This window comes from Amblyraja radiata, chromosome 10, assembly GCF_010909765.2.
Source record: "Amblyraja radiata isolate CabotCenter1 chromosome 10, sAmbRad1.1.pri, whole genome shotgun sequence".
Classification (NCBI taxonomy): Eukaryota; Metazoa; Chordata; class Chondrichthyes; order Rajiformes; family Rajidae; genus Amblyraja; species Amblyraja radiata.
Genome location: NC_045965.1, coordinates 2,309,075 through 2,326,283, shown reverse-complemented (window position 1 = coordinate 2,326,283; position 17,209 = coordinate 2,309,075). Strand labels below are relative to the sequence as shown.

At 46.1% G+C, this 17,209-nt stretch overlaps 1 protein-coding gene across 2 annotated transcripts in view; it reads right to left on the bottom strand.

Moving 5' to 3' along the window:
* The window catches only part of kif14 (kinesin family member 14), a 74,700-nt gene that overhangs the window by 33,769 nt on the left and 23,722 nt on the right, over window positions 1-17,209 (bottom strand). For both annotated transcript variants that reach the window (XM_033027887.1, XM_033027888.1), the window contains exons 9-15: window positions 16,126-16,242; window positions 13,521-13,639; window positions 10,416-10,588; window positions 9,379-9,526; window positions 3,768-3,831; window positions 2,125-2,309; window positions 1,507-1,609 (exon numbers count right to left, since the gene is read on the bottom strand). In XM_033027887.1, coding sequence (XP_032883778.1) covers window positions 1,507-1,609; window positions 2,125-2,309; window positions 3,768-3,831; window positions 9,379-9,526; window positions 10,416-10,588; window positions 13,521-13,639; window positions 16,126-16,242 — 909 coding nt within the window. The remainder of the gene's footprint in view (window positions 1-1,506; window positions 1,610-2,124; window positions 2,310-3,767; window positions 3,832-9,378; window positions 9,527-10,415; window positions 10,589-13,520; window positions 13,640-16,125; window positions 16,243-17,209) is intronic.

Below are 17,209 nucleotides of genomic sequence, written 5' to 3'. Positions count from 1 at the left end.
AAAATATTTTACCTTGACAGTGATGCGATTTTTTTCTGTATCGTATCTCTGTCCGCACTGCGGCCTAACATCGAGGAGCTGGAGGCCTCTGCTGGAGGCCGACTTCGGGAGCTCCAACCGCGGGAACCTGCAGGACTTTAACATCGCGGAGCTGGCGATCCCTTTGCCAGGGATTGACCTCTCAGCTCCAACTGCGGGAGCCTGCTGAGTTTAACATCGTAGAGCTCGTGGTCTCTGGTTAGAAACCGACTTTGGGAGCTCCAAGCCGCAGGAGCTTCGACCGCCCCGACGCGGGAGCTTCGATCATTCCGATGCAGGGGCTTCGACCGCCGGCTGCAGGAGCTTCGATCGCCCCCCAACGGATGGCTTGATTCCCCCGATCGCGGGAGAAAAATGAGGGAAGATGGTTAGACTTTATTGCCTTCCATCACAGTGAGGAATGTGGGGATGTTTATGTTACCTTTTATGTAGTTGGGTGTCTTGTTGCTTTTATTAGTATGGCTGTATGGTAATACGAATATCACTGTACCTTAATTGGTACACGTTCCAATAAAAAACCTTTGAAACCTTTGAAGCTATGCCCTTTAGTCTTTGCAACTTACTGAGAAATTTGAGAAATCTGACTTGGAGTCAGATTTTCTCATTTAAATTTGAGCATTTAACCAGTTCTTCAAAATGTATATCCTCAATCCTAATCCTTTGTGCTCTCATCCCGCACATTCGCCTGCCATGTAGTTTACTCCCCCATTGTTCATCCCTCCCATTCCCTGCCTCCCCTGGTACAAGGCATCCATCATCCCATCCTCATCTGGTTCCACCTATCACCCACGATTCTCTATCCAAACAGTCCCCACTCCCCCTCCCCTCAACATAGTTCCATTTGCCCTTCATTCCCTCTCCATCTGGTTCCATGTAAGACCAACCAGCCTCTATCCCACCCTTCTACATTCTGCTATATACCAGTAATCATTCCCGTTCCCTCTCAGTCCTGGTATCTTGACCCAAAATATCGACCAACTCTCTTCCTCCACAGATGCTGTTCGATCCCCTGAATTCTTCCTGCATTCTGTTTTTATTCCATTTACCCTCTGATCCACTCTCTATTCAGTACTTTCTCTCCATAACAGTCATGTCATTTCTCTTCCTGAATAGATAAGCAGGCAACCTATTCTGAGGCTCTCCTTTACATGAAATGTCCATGCATGATTATGGACTAAATTAATTTGAGATCTCTCCCACCAAGAACAGTTCAACTTTGATGCAACTCAAAATAAAAGAGCATTATACATTCAAGCCATATTTTCCCCATTGACCAAAAATAGTTGCCTAAAGGCATTCTCTTATTTTGAACATAAACACTATATATTCTGTTTAAAACAGGACAACAACTACTTTATGTCTTATATGACATAAAAAACACCCATGCTATGCAGAGCAAAACAAATATAAATGGTGCTTGGTAGGAAAGCTTGTTCAGTTAACATACATCACATTAAAGTTACTTACATGATGCAGTGCTGTTGACTCCGTTATATGGTGTCCATTGACGTATGTATTTGCATCTCCTATTGGTGCAATGCTAACTGCACCTTTTAAGTTTTGTATGATACTGCAAGTAAGAATTATGCATTGAATATTTTAGAGATAAGATTATACATTTCAAGTACACTCTGAAAACCAAATTAATATTTTAAAGCATATTAACGTATATTAATCAGCTTATTTTCACTATATTCATAATTTGCTTTCTCAGGATCTTTGGTTTTAGTAAAATAAAAATCAAACCCACTTGGGATCCTACTGGAGTAAAAGAAAATCCTGCCTTCCCATTAAATATTATGAAGAATCGCACTGTATCATGTGGGTTCAAACGCAGGGCAAGATTTCAGCAAGTAAATCAAGGTTGCCACTTCTGTGTCACTGCTGTTACATGTGATGCTGCAATCCAAATGCCTGGTCGTTTGACCTATTTCTTAAGTCCACACAAATTAAATTGTAATTTCAACTTTTCAATATTTCCAATCGCATACCAAAAGGAAATTGGTGTAAAATGTTTAGAAGAAAAATAGGCCATAATTTTCTCCATGTTGAGCTGTGCAGAAAATTCAGAATTATCCAACTCACCAATGATCATCAGCAATGAGTGCCCCAGACAGCTGAATGTCATGCTTGGAGTTTGGCTGTTGCTTCCCCACTCTTGTAGAGCCTTCTTTTATCATATACAAGAGCATCTCCGAAATCTGTGGATCTTCATTCAAATTTACCAAGTTTGGTAAACTGTTATCCACTTTAAAAGTAATCCCCGCTTTCTGTGGAAAGAGTTTCCTGTCAGCAGGTGAAATGTTCTTCCCCTACTACTAAAAGTAATTGTTCGATTAATAGCAGGATTTTAATATTGTATCTGTAAAGATTTTTTTTTGCCACCCCCCCATCACAAATCGTTTTGAAAAATACTCTCACATCCTTACCAACAACTCTCAAATTGCTATCAATCAAAATATATTTGAAACACTTACTGATCTATTGCTTAGACACAAAATTCTGGAGTAACTCAGCGAGACAGGCATCACCTCTGGAAAGAAGGAATGGGCGACGTTTCAGGTCGAGACTCTTCTTCAGAGTTACTCCAGCATTTTGTGTCTATCTTCAGTTTAAACCAACATCTGCAGTTCCTTCCTACACAAGATGTATTGCTTTCAAGATATGGGACATGGTACAGAGATGAAGACCTGGAGTAGGTTTTCAGATTCAGTGGCAGAGCCGGCGACATTTAAAGAAGCCAAGGAGTTAATTTCTTTGGCATTTTTGCTAATATTCTCCAGCAATCTGACAGAGCAAAGCCACCGAAACCCTTACTGGAAAAACAATGGGAAGCTCTTCAGTAAAATCATTAAGCTGCACTGAGAATCTCCCACAAAACTACTGGAGCATCACTCCATCCAAAACCTGGACTTTTGCTGGGTGCTCAAAATTAGACAGTTTAAGTAGATTTACCAGCTGGAGTAACTTTTGTTGGATTACTCATTTTGTGAACGATCTGAATGCCCAGAACACTGAATATATTATTTTAGCGCAATATTATTCCGCAACAGCAAAATGGAAGTGACCTCACTTGACAATAACAATAGACAATAGGTGCAGGAGTAGGCCATTCGGCCTTTCGAGCCAGCACCGCCATTCAATGTGATCATGGCTGATCATCCCCAATCAGTACCCCGTTCCTGCCTTTTCCCCATATCCCCTGAATCCGCTATTTTTAAGAGCCCTATCCAGCTCTCTCTTGAAAGTATCCAAAGAACCTGCCTCCAATGTCTTCTGAGGCAGAGAATTCCACAGACTCACCACTCTCTGTGAGAAAAAGTGTTTCCTCGTCTCCGTTCTAAATGGCTAACTCCTTATTCTTAAAATGTGGCCCCTGGTTCTGGACTCTCCCAACATCGGGAACATGTTTCCTGCCTCTAGTATGTCCAAACCCTTAACAATCTTATATGTTTCAATGAGATCCCTTCTCATCCTTCTAAACTCCAGAGTGTACAAGCCCAGCTGCTCCATTCTCTCAGCATATGACAGTCCCGCCATCCCGGGAAATAATCTTGTAAACCTACGCTGCACTCCCTCAATAGCAAGAATGTCCCTCAAATTAGGGGACCAAAATTGCACACAATACTCCAGGTGTGGTCTCACTAGGGCTCTGTACAACTGCAGAAGGGCCTCTTTGCTCATTAACTTGACTTGGACAACTTGACTAACCATAAAAATATACTAACCTGCAGTTCTCTTGCTTCTTCAAGTTTTCTCTTCTCTGCATCGTCCAATCTTTCCCTCCATTTCCTATAAATGGCATCACACATCAGTTTGTATGAGAAAAGTGTGGTGCATCAGCCAGAGAATGTTAATAACAAAAGTAACAAAGCTTTTGTCACTTAGACCCGATGATTACAAGAAGCATTTGACCCCTGTCATAGTTATGCATGCAGACATTATAAAAAGTGTGAATAAAACAATGGAGTGGAATACTTTATTGTCACATGTGACAAGGGCCCCATAGCAGAAGCGTCTATGTCGCGGGGCTGGAAACTGGAAGTATCCTGAGCTAGTTCTGCTACCACCATCATCTATTGCGACAAGTGATGGCTTCCACTGATTGTCGCCGGAAGCTTGCGTCCTTTTCAGGACGGGCGATGACAGCGCGGTTGTAGACTAGTGCATGTTCCTTTAACACAGTGACCTCACCACTACTAACCACTCCCCATATCACCAGTATAATTGTAACCTCCCCACCTCCAGATCGCTCTCTAGCTCCGGTGACAGACCACGGACAGCTAGGGCAGGAATGTGTATGAATAGTAATGTGTGTGATTAGTAATAAAACAGTAGTGAAGACTTAGTGCGTTTCCACCTGTCTTTACATGGTGTCATAGTAGTACCATGCGCCTCCTGTTTGTCGGGTTTTATTTACTTTTCGCCCAGTTCCCTACCCTTCATTGTTTCTCCACCGTGTCTTTACCATGGCCAACTCTTGTCGCAAGCCTGATATGTTAGTTTTCGACTCCGACATTTCCCATCGGTTGGCTGTCTTCCGACGCGACTTTGAGCACTACATTGCGATTGCCCATCCTGATGCCACCCCCACGACACAGTCACACCTGCTCCTCGACTTGGCTGGCCCGGAAGCCCTGGGGCGATCGGAGTCGTTTGAATACGGTGCTGGTGAGGATGCTCAGGACCCGGTATGTCTTTTGGCTAAATTCACCGGTCTGTGCGACATTCCCACCAACTGCATTCTAGAGCGGTTTAAATTTTTCAATCGGCGTCAGGCACCCGGTGAGCACATTGACACCTACATTGCCGCGCTACGGCATCTAGCACGGCGTTGCCGCCTGGGCGCGCTGACCCCCGATCATATGACCCGGGATTTCTTGGTGTTTGGTCTACAGGACGAGAAACTGCGGGCTGAACTTCTAAGGAAGCCAGATCTGACTTTGAACGAGGCTCTGCACGCCTCTCGCGTGGCGGCGGCTGTAGCCTCCGTGCAGCCTGCAGCTCAGGACGTTAACGTTGCCATTGTTTCTGGACGCCGGCGGGTAGATGGCCCGCAGCGCCAGCGTGGTTCCCCCGCCCCCTCGGGTGGCAGCCCGCGCCGTTGCCCCAACTGCAACTTTGCATCACATCAGTTTAATGTTTGCCCCGCGCTGGGGAAGACTTGTAATTTCTGCAAAAAGCTAAATCATTTCTCTGCCGCTTGCCGCTTGCCGCTTGCCGCTCCCGCGGGAAGCCTGTTCCTGCTCCCAGGAGAATGCTAAACAACCTTGGGAGGCTGATAGCACGCTCGGTTCACAGTACCAGTCGGACGAACTCCCTGATTCTGATACCAGTTCCTCCCATGATGATTCAAGCATTTTTTCACTGTTGAGTGCACCTGCGCTGATAACGGATCCTTCAGTGCGTGTTACTGTGAATGGGTTGACCTTCCCAGCAAAGGTCGGCACGGGGGCGGTGGCCAATGTTATGTCAGTGAGCCTCTTCAAACAGATAAGGTCTGGGGAGAAGGTCACTCCCGGCAACTCCCGTCTACATGCCTACGGGGGAGGCGTGCTCGTACCAGTCGGGAAGGCAACTCTTATCTGCAAGGTTTTGAAGGCCGCTCGGCCCCTCACTTTTTATCTGCTGGACACTGAGAACATCACGCTGTTGGGCGCCCGTGCGTGCCAGGACCTCGGTTTGGTCTCCTTTCACCGCGATATCCACCAGGTGCGGACCCTCCTGGACCCCCTGTGTGAGTACCCTGATCATTTAGACGACGAGCTGGGCAGGCTGCCCTGCAGTTACAAGATCGTTGTCGACCCGGGTGTCGAGCCTGTGGTCCGCCCTCCACACCGCGTCTCCTTTGCCATGAAGGACAAGGTGGAGTCGACTCTGCGCACCATGGTGGCCGTGGGCATCCTCAAGGAGGTGAGTGATCCCACCCGGTGGGCCTCCATCATGGTTGTTGCTGCAAAGAAGGATAAGAGTGAGCTTCGCATTTGTATAAACCCCAAGGACCTGAACTTTGCCATCGAGCGACCGCACTACCCCATGCGGACGGTGGAGGACGTCGCTGCACAGGTTGGCCCGGCCACTGTCTTCCCAGTCCTCGATGCCAAAAGCTCTTTCCGGCAGATACCGCTGGATGAACGTTCCTCATACCTGACCACCTTCAGCACACCTTTCGGCTGAGGGGCTGAAGCCCGACCCGCAGAAGACGGCTGCGGTCTCTGGGATGTCTGCACCCGCCGACGTGCCCAGCCTGCAGCGCTTTCTGGGCATGGTGAACTACCTGGGGAAGTTAATTCCCGACCTCAGCGAGCTGAGTGCACCCCTGAGGGAGCTGATCAAAAAGGACACTGCCTGGGCTTGGTTCCCGAAGCACCAGAATGCGTTTGACATCCTGAAGTCCAGACTGGTTAGTACCCCCACTCTCAAGTTCTTCGACTTGCAGCGTCCAATTGTCCTCACCTGCAATGCCTCGAAGTTCGGTCTTGGTGCCGCCTGCCTGCAGCTTTACGATGGACTGCAGCTGCCTGTCTCCTACGCTTCTCGCACCATGACCCCATGCTCAGATCGAGAAAGAGCTCCTCGCCGTGGTGTTTGCCTGCTCGAAGTTTAAGGATTACATCCTGGGCAACACCTTCACTGTCAAAACCGATCACCAGCCGCTGGTCACGATCCTGAATAAACCGATCCACGTCGCCTCATCCCGCTTGCAGCGAATGATGCTGCAGCTCCAGCGGTTCACATTTCGGGTCGTGTACCGCAAGGGCAAGGACATGTTCGTGGCCGACACGCTGTCCCGCGCACCGCTGATGTCCACTGCCCGACACCCGTACGATTCGTCTGACCTGATGGTGTTAAACATTAATATTGTGCCTTCACAGCAGATGCAGTCCCTGGTCCAGCACACTGCCAAAGATCCTGCCCTGCAACAGCTTGCCGACGTCATCCGGCGTGGTTGGCCTGACCGTCCCTCAACCTTGCCGGCCGGTGCCGTGCCCTACTTCCTGGTCCGGGATACGCTTGTGCTGCACGACGGAGTGGTGGTGAAGGGCCACAAGGTTGTGGTGCCTGCTGCGCTGCGGGACCACTACTTTCAAACCGCCCACAACGGCCATCCCGGGTCCGAGGCCACTCTGTCCCAGGCCCAGAGCCAGTTCTATTGGCCCGGCATGGCCCATAACATCCGGGAGAGGGTCTCCGCCTGCTCCACCTGCAATAGCCTCTCTCCCCATCAGCAACGGCAGCCGCTTCTGCAACAGCCTGCCCCCGATCTGCCATGGATGGCGGTCGCCACTGACATCTTCGAGTGGCGTGGCAAGCACTTCCTGGTCCCTGTGGACTTCTACTCCAGCTGGTTCGAGGTGGACCAGCTGCCCTCCCTCACATCTGCTGCTGTCATTGGCAAGCTGCGCCGCCACTTCGCAACCTTTGGCTCCCCTGCGAGTTTGCAGTCGGACAACGGTGGCCAGTTTTCCAGTGCGGAGTTCCGCGATTTCGCTGCCACCTGGAACTTTCGTCACTTACCAGCAGCCCCGAGTACCCGCAGAGCAACGGCCTTGCTGAGCGCGCCGTCCGCAGTGCCAAGGAGCTGCTGGAGCACTGCAGACTTTCCCGGTCGGACTTTTACCTGGCCCTCCTCAACCTCCGCAACATCTCCCGTGACCCAGCCCTGGGCTCGCCTGCTCAGCGGCTCATGTCCCGCACCACGCGCCCTCCGATTCCTGTGTCCCAGCGGTCCCTTCTGTCCTCCGCCCTGATGCTGTCCAGGAGCGCATTGCCCAAAAGCAAGATATACAAAAACGCACCCACGACAAGTCCTGCCGTCCCCTTCCGCGTCTGTTCCCTGGTCAGGTCGTCCGGATGCAGTCCCTCTCCGGCCACTACCGTCTGGCGGTTGTCGTTGGCTCTGCCGGCTCACCGCGGTCTTACCTCGTCGACCACGAGGGTACCATCTATCGCCGGTCCCGCCAGCATTTGCGGCTGGTCAATGAGCCCGCTCCGCCTCCTGCTGCCCCTTTCGCCCCCCCGATTTCTTCCTCTCTGCCTGCCGCTCCTCGCATGCCCCGAACTCTGCCCTCTCAGCTCTATGTGCCCCGCTCCCCTGCTGCCAGCCCGCCCTCGCCAGTTCGCGTGCCCGGCCCTGTGCCAGCTTCCCCTCCCCGGTCTCCGCACCTTCCCTCTCCTGCCCGTTCTCCGGCTCGTTCGCCCGCTCCTGCTCCTGCTCCTGCAGTTCCTGCGGAGGAGGGGGAGGGCGGGTTGCGTACCCGCTCCGGGCGGTTGGTCAAACCGCCTGTACGTTACGGGGAATTTGTTTAACTGTTGCCTGACTGTGTGTGTGTTTAACTGCTTGTAGCGTATGAGTCGTGGTCGCCCTGTCACTGCTGTACTGCTTTGTTTCCAAGGGGAAGGATGTAGACTAGTGCATGTTCCTTTAACACAGTGACCTCACCATTACTAACCACTCCCCATATCACCAGTATAATTGTAACCTCCCCACCTCCAGATCGCTCTCTAGCTCCGGTGACAGACCACAGACAGCTAGGGCAGGAATGTGTATGAATAATAATGTGTGTGATTAGTAATAAAACAGTAGTGAAGACTTAGTGCGTTTCCACTCGTCTTTACAGCGGTCACCATTTGTAACAAGATGGACACGAAACTAAGAAGACATGTGACAAGGCAGTGAAATTCCTTGCTTGCATACCCAAGGTATGCAAATAGTCACCACATAAAGGGCACTGACAAAGTTACAAAGTATGCCATGCCAGGTCCTCCTTTGTTCTATCTCCCACCCCCCCACGGTAGTTTCCCCCACCCTGGCTCCTCCATTGTTCTTCCCCCTACCCTCATGGCGGTTCCCCCACGCCGGTTGCAATGGTTAAATAATTGAATAAATGCAAAATAGTTATGAGAAGGTAAAACCAAAAGACAGTTTATGAACATAAACTGTTATCAATGTGTGATTAAAATGTTAAAAGAAATTTACATGCCATTTATTTTTCTATTTTAACACAAAAGTAGAAAACAGCTATAACAACGTGTGCAAGAACAGTTGTACGACTAGAAAACAATTTGAAAAACTGGATCAGTTTCAGTCTGCAAAGTGACAGCAAACGAGCCATGTAGTCTGCAATACAATCGACAGCAAGCAAGCAACAATGAAGGGATACACTTATTTAAATGATGGGGAAAAGTATGTGATGGGTAAGAAGACTTTTCATTTGAAAGGTATGCCTGCAGCAACAGCGACTGATTGTAAGTGGCACTTAAATAAAGTGAATTCAAATTCTCTCATTGTTCCATCCTAAATATTTTATATCTTGTGCGTCTGATTTACCATCTTACCTGTGTGCTTCTGCCATTTCTCTCTCCTGTTGACGAAGCTTCAATTTTAAGGCTTCTATTTCACGTTGGGATAATTTGTATCTCGCAGACTGCATTCCTAGGCTACTCATCTGAACAGCTTTCAACTTTTCAATCTCTAATTTCAGATCTGATTAAACAAGAAATAAAAAGAAACAAGTTGGAATTAGATTCAAATGACGATGCTGAGATGTCAAAATACCAAATATAACAAATACAGAGCTTTTAATGATTAGGCTGAATTAAAGATGTGAATAAATTTCACTTTAACATCTGTGAAGCTAACAGCAACATAACCAGCAAACAAATGGATGCATATAAACACAAAATCACAGATTCACTTGCTGGACAGTTGAAGAGTTGATTATTCCCCATCATATTCCGTGGAGCTCTAACCAAAATTACATGCTTGTGAAAGTGTACCAGTTAAAATGTGGTGAAACATAATTCATAACATTAATTCAGATTCAAAACTAATTTCAATTGTCACAAAGTAAAACAATTTTTACAATCCAATTATGATCCACATTTTACTATTTGAAGTTAAATACTCTCCCTTATTTCCCTATTAGAGCTTGAGCATAACAAATACAATTTAAATTCCATACAACAGCATACTGATGTTATTGATGACCAAAGTAATCTTTGTGTCTCTATCCATTTATGCAAATATTTTTGTGATTAGCAAGCAGCTAATACAATCATAAGAATAAGCTCCTAAGTACACTTTATTGTTGCAAAAACAATAAACAGTATATATTAAATGCCAACAAAAGCAAAGGAAGAGGGTTTATAGAGTTGGCTTCTAATGGCTAATAATTTAAAATTTGTATACAAAACTGCAATTAAAACAAAATGGAGTTGCATTGCATTCACCATAAGCTTCCTTCAATAGTTTTACAAATGAGAAAATGCTAAAATTATAAAGTGTACTTTCTCCTAATAACCCCTTGTATTTTAATAACTTGTACCAATGTACATACTATACAAATTCATTTGAATGAGAAATGTCAGCCAACCTCGAATTAATCTTGCACTTGAGTCTTCATTCACTTTTGCGACATTGATAATTTGACGAGCTTGTTTGGCATATCGAAGTGTACTCAGAGTCTCCTCCACATTAGAAGCTGAAGGGCTGATAGTAGCTATCATAGCTGTTTTCGAATTGCCACCAAGACTGTCCTTCAATAACCTGCAGCAAATAAATGGCAAAGAAAAGCAGAGTCTGAAATGTGACTGAGCAGCTGCAAATGAGAAAAGATTTACAACTGCCAACTGCACAGTATGGTGAAATATCCCCATGCACACTCATTTTAGGAACAGATTTGTAATTTTTTATATCCAATTTCTATTTAGTTTAGTTTAGAGATACAGCATGGAAACAGGCCCTTCGGCCCACCGATTCCCCACCAACCAGAGATCCCCGCACATTAACACTATCATGGAGCTACGATCCCCTTGCCGGGGATCACCTGTGGAGAGCTCTAACCGCGGCCCTGTGGACTTTAACATCATGGAGCACGGTTTAAACATCACTGTCCCTGGTTAGAGACTGTCGGGGCTCCAAGCCATGGTGAGTTTCAACCGTCCCGACGAGGGAGCCCCATCACCCCGACGAGAGGACCTCGGATCGCCGGCTGCGAGAGCTTTGAGGGCCCCGAACACAGATAATTCGACAGCCCTGACTGGAGAGAAGAAAGAAAGAGAGAGATTGGACTTTATTGCCTTCCATCACAGTGAGGAATGTGGAGCCGCTGTGGTGGATGTTTATGTTAAATTTTATATTATGTGATTGTGTGTCTTATTGCTTTTCACTCGGTGTGGCCTTACGGTAACTCGAATTTCACTGTACCTTATGGTACATATGACAATAAACCCATCTTGAATCCATCACACACAATTTACTTACATATCTGTACATCTTTGGAGTTTGGGAGGAAACCGCAGATCTCCGAGAAAACCCACGCAGTCACGGGGAAGAACGTACAAACTCTGTACAGACAGCACTTGTCGTCAGGATTGAACTCGGGTCTCTGGCGCTGCAAGGCAGCAATTCTACCACTGCACCACCGCCACCCCATATATATATCATATCATTATATCCTTTATTATAACTATAAAACTCTGATCTTGGATGTGTGTGCGTGTGTGTACTTATCTGTTTGTGTATAATCACATCTTCGTGACAAAACGACGCACTAATGGTAACATTTTTACATATTCCGGTAGAGATTTTCCTCCTGGCGTCCAAAATCGCCTTACCTGAAAAATTCATGCTTTATTTCTTGAGTAATTTATGAAAATGTTCACAAATCCGAGAAAACTTTGAAAATAAAAGAGATGGTCTCGCTGATGACGTCACAATGGTGTTCCACGTGATGCGAGTGACGTGACCCCTCTCCGCCAAACTCGTAATCCTTTGGTTGACACCTATTCCCCACCACTGCTCTCCCCCTCCCTATCCCCTCTCCGCCCCTGTCCTCCCCCCACCCCAAACGGGTCCCAGTGTGTGAGAGTGTGAGTGAGAGTGTGAGTGTGAGAGTGTGAGAGTGTGAGAGTGTGAGAGTGTGAGAGTGTGAGAGTGTGAGTGAGTGTGTGTGTGTGTGTGTGTGTGTGTGTGTGTGTGTGTGTGTGTGTGTGTGTGCGTGCGTGCGTGCGTGCGCGCGCTCGCGTGTGTGCGTGTGTGCGTGTATATCTTGGGGAAGAAACTACGCGCTAACGGTAAAAAATTTACATATTACGGTAGAGATTTATCCCGTTGACTCCGAAATCGTCTTATCTGAAAAATTAATGCTTTATTTATCGAGTTATTCATCAAAATGTTCAATAATCAGACAAAACTTTGAAAACAAAACCAGTTTTCGCTGATGACATCACAATGGCCCTGCTCTGCGTTGTGTTCCACGCGCAGCGAGTGACGTCACCCCCCGACCCCTCTCCCCCCCCCCCCCCGGTTTTTCGCTGTGTTCCACACGCCCCCAGACCCCGGTTATTGAAAAGACAAGCAAGTCAGGTCCTGTACTCAAGCTCCCCTGAGATCCCCCGAGTACAGCAAGCTTCCCTGTACTCCTGTGAGCTCCCCGGCTCATCATTCCAGAAAATTCCCAACAGTTATTCTCACTGATGAACGATGCTTCATGCTGACTTCCACATTTTGAAAGATAAGAGTCTGATTGAACTTCATTTGAACTTCATTTTTTTGCTTGAACTTCGAAACTTTTAATACATTAACATTGCTTTAAAGACTTCCAGATTTAACATTTAACGTTTAACATTTAATTTCAAAGACAGCAGATTTCTTCGTGATTTCCGCGCTTTTTAAACTATTTTCTTATGTTGCTTTTCCCCGTTTTTTACCTCCTGGAATTCACCGATTTAACTTCCCCTCCCCCCCTTCCCCCGGGCCCTCTTCCCCCCCCCCCCCCCCCCCTTCCCTCTCCCCTCTTCCCTACCCCCCCCCCCCCCCCCACTTCTCCCTGCCCCCCCACCTCCCCCCTCCCCCTCTCTGTCTCTGCCCCTCTCACTGTGTCCTCACTGTTTGCCCTCCTCCCTCTCTAGACGCATCTGTGAGTTGGGGGCTATGCATCAGTGGATAGGGCGGGGATGGGGTAAAAGGAGCCAATGAATATTAGTATAATATCAAGGGGGGTGGTTAGTGTGTGCGTGTGTGTGTGTGCGGGGTAATTTTGTGTGTGTGTGTGTCTGTGACGCCGCAGAACGCCCCCCTCCCCACAACCGAATGGGTCCCACTTGGTCTAGTATATATATAAAACAAAGAATAGGTCATGGGACCATAAACATGCCTTCACAGTGGCGCAGTGATAGATTTGCTGCCTTACAGCACCAGAGACCCAGGTTCGATCTTATCTACGGAGCTAACTGTACAGAGTTTGTACATTCTCCTTGTGACCGCATGGGTTTTCCCCAGATGACCTGGTTTCCTCCCGCATTCTGAAGACACGCAGGTTTGTACGTTAATTGGCTTCCGTAAATTGTCCCTAGTGTGTACAATAGAACTAGTGCGTGGATGATGGCACAGAGTTGGTGAGCAGAAGGGCCTGTGTCTATGCTGTATCTGTAAACTAAACATTTGATGGTAGCAATATACCGTGATTAAAACTCACCACGTTAGCACAGACTCCCTGTAAGGGATGAAGACCTTTTTCTTTGCCTGAAAATATTCCGAAAGTGCAGAAATCACCTTCCCCAGGGTGAAGAGAGATTTATTTATGCTCACACCCTCCTGTAATAAAGATGATAAAATTCAGCTGCTTGTTATGTTAAAGGGTTGCCCTCTAGTGGTGTATGTGTCATTTACAAAGCATCATAAACGTACAATATTCCAGCTGGCAAGGAGACTGTCGGATATTTTAATAATAAACAAATCAAACCGAGTGCGGTTAAAACAAAGGAAAACAATAGCTGAGGCAAGTTTGCAGCTCCAAGTTCTCCTCCTAAGGAAATACTTCAAGAGGTTGTCAAAATGAAAACTGTGGTTCACAGGATTTGTATTGATTTATTTTTAGCACTTGCACTGAGATAGTGAAAAACTTTGAGTGTGCCAAGCAAATCACACCACTCATGAGTATATTAGGTAGTGCAAAAGAGAAAATGTATAGTGCAAAATATAGTGTCACAGCTACAGAGAAAGTGCAGATACACAAAATGTGCTGGAGGTGAAATGGAGAGTGCAAGAGAAAGAATTTATCCTTAGGATATGACCGGTTCATTCAAGAGTCTGAGTACAGCAGGCAAGTAACTGTTCTTGACCAACAGGAGAGGGGAGCAGAGGGAACGACTGGAATGTGAGTGGTCTTCAATTATGTCAGCTGCTTTCCCATGACAGGTGAATGTCGTGGAGATGGGGAGAGAAGGCTGGTGTGCGTGATGGACTGGATGTGTCCACACTCTCGGAGATATCTGGGGCAGAGTAGATGCCACTTCAAGCTGTGATGCATCTGGATAGGATGGTTTCTCTCGTGGATCTGCAGAAATTAGTAAGACATAGAAGACATGCTTAATTTCCTTAGTCTCCTGAGAAATGGAGATCTTGATGAGCTCTCTAGGACATGGTGTCAATGTAGTTGGAACAGGACAGCTTGTCCAATTACGTCTATTTTCAATGTTTCTATGATATAGCTGTTCTTGTCTTCCAGATGCTCTAGGGATGTGAAGAGCCAGGGAGACGGCATTTGCTTATGGACATGTTGCAATGGAAAAGAAAATTGCAGTGGATCAAGGCTGTCTGGCAGACAGGAGCTGATATGCGCTATGACCACCCTCTCAAGGCACTTCATGATGGTATATGTCATTGCACAGTAGTTATTTAGGGTGCTACCTATTCATCAATAAGTCATTGCACAGTGGTTATTTAGGGTGCTACCTTGTTTTTCTTTGACAGTTTTTCTTTGGTCGACAGTGGTTTTATTGCAGGTGGGAACCACAGATTGGAGTCGGGAGTGGTTTAAGATGTTCACCAATATTCCTACCTGCAGGTCCATGCAGACCTTAGGATGCAGTCAGGGACACCCTCTGGGCCAGTCGCTTTCCGTGGGTTCAGTCTCAGGATGGTTGCTGAAGTAAAATGTTGGATTAACTCAGAGGGACAGGCAGCAACTCTGGATAGAAGGAATGTGTGACATTTCGGGTTGAGACCCTACTTCAGACTGAGAGTCAGGGGAGAGGGAGACACAGAGATATGGAGGAGTAAGGTGTGAAAATGAGACATCAAAGGGGATGCAGTTTAAGGAAAATGTAGAATAGATCATTTGTTAGGGGAAGCTGACAACGAAGCATACAGAGATAAAATGTAGTCATGAAGACAGTCAGACTGATCAGGGAACTAGGATAGGGAAGGGGTGGAGAGAGGGAAAGCAGGGGTTACTTGAAGTTAGAGAAGTCAAGTTGGGTTATAAGCTGCCAATGCCTCTGGTCATGATCTCTGCCGTTCTGTAACAAGGTAGGGATGATCTACAACAGGTATTTCAAAGCACTGGAGAGATGTGACTATAACTGTCCCAGACAATCCTCTGATATACCAACACAACAAGTGCACCAATGTCAGTGTCCTTTCATAGAGCAGTCTCCTTGCCAAATCAGCTAAATCACAAGAGATTAGTTTATATCCTTACCAAATAAATTAACATTTACCGTAACAGAGAAGATGTTTGAGAAAACAATTTCTCTCATCATTCATGTGTGCAGAATTTCATACAAGAGGATTAATGACAAATCTAATCACTTTAAGGTTGAGAACTACTCAACTTTACTTGTAAAACAAACATCCAAAATTGAACATTTTACATAATAATCCAATTAAATATTAGTAACAAACTCTCCCACCAATGACATTTACTAGTGGGGCCAGATGGATGAACTGAATCAATCTACGCTCTCACAAGAAGTTTGCCAGCTTCAAAAGCCAAGTCACTCAGTTGTGGGTATCATGGGCATGTTTACCCACCCTCCATTGCCTTCAAGAAAGTGATGGTGGACTACCTGCTGAAAACATTGCAACCCATGTAATACAAGTGCTTTCAGAATGACGTTACGAATTATGAACCAACTAAAACATTCTTACGAATCAACTAATCTTACTGAAGAATAACTAAAAGAGTCCCAGTTGCAATAACAAGAAATTGATAGAGAATGAAAAACCTACGGCGGTATTAGGGGGCTATTCAGACAAATACTATCTTTACTAGAAAATAGAGCTGGAAAAGCATTGACCTTGAGCCTGTTGCCGCTGGTCTGAGATGTAAAACAACGTTCACTTCCTGCAAGGTCCACCAGGTTTATTCTGCTTGTTACAGAATGCTCATGCTCCTGCTCAGCTACAAATTCAGTCTGCAGGAATATGGAAAAGTACATAAATAGGCGGGACAGTTTTTCACTGGTAACACGCATCGCCAGTCATATTTACACAACACTTGACATGGTTGGACTTGTATGTCTGAGGAACGGCTGTTATGAGCCAAGGATGAAATATATTTTACAACAATTTGTCAATGTTAATTAATCAAGACAAAAAAAAAGCACACTTGAAAAATGTTTTACAGCAAAGAGAATGCAAACAATGGGCCATTTATAAAGAAATAAAAAGAAAAATCATATTCCAATACTGTATTCCATGAAAGCAAAAGAATAAATGACTCGTGTTCTGGGAGTTTAAGGTAAAGTTTGGTCCCGTAGCTTATGTTGCATTATTAAATGAAGGTGTCATACCAGTGCTGCTCCATACCCCCTCCATGTAGCATGAAATCTGTATCACATTGAAAAGTACAGCACAGGGACAGGCCCTTCAGCCACACCTAACTTAACGCCAAATAGCTAATCCAGGCAGCATTTTGGTAAACCTCTTATGCATCCTTTTCAAAGCCTCCACATCCTTCCTGCATTTGGGGATCAGAACTGCATACAATACTCCAAATCAGACTCAACAGTCAAGAGTGTTTAATTGTTATATGTACCGAAATGGAACAATGAAATACTTACTTGAAGCAGCACAACAGGTTTGTAAACACAGTGCACAATAATATAACAAAAACAAATGTTAAAAAAAGTTCAATAAATAAAATGCCCTATATAGTGCAAAAAACCTAAATAAAGCCCAGTCCCTAGTACAACCAAGCCAGTTCATAGTTCAGAGTTTAGTTGGAATTCGTAGAGTTTACTAGCCTGATGGTTATTGGGAAGGAGCTGTTGCTGAACCTGGAAGTTAGTTTTCAGACTGCTATACCTTCTTCCCGATGGCAGCAGTGAAATGTGAGCATGGTCCTTGATGATGCTGGCTGTGGTTTTAAGGTTGAATCTC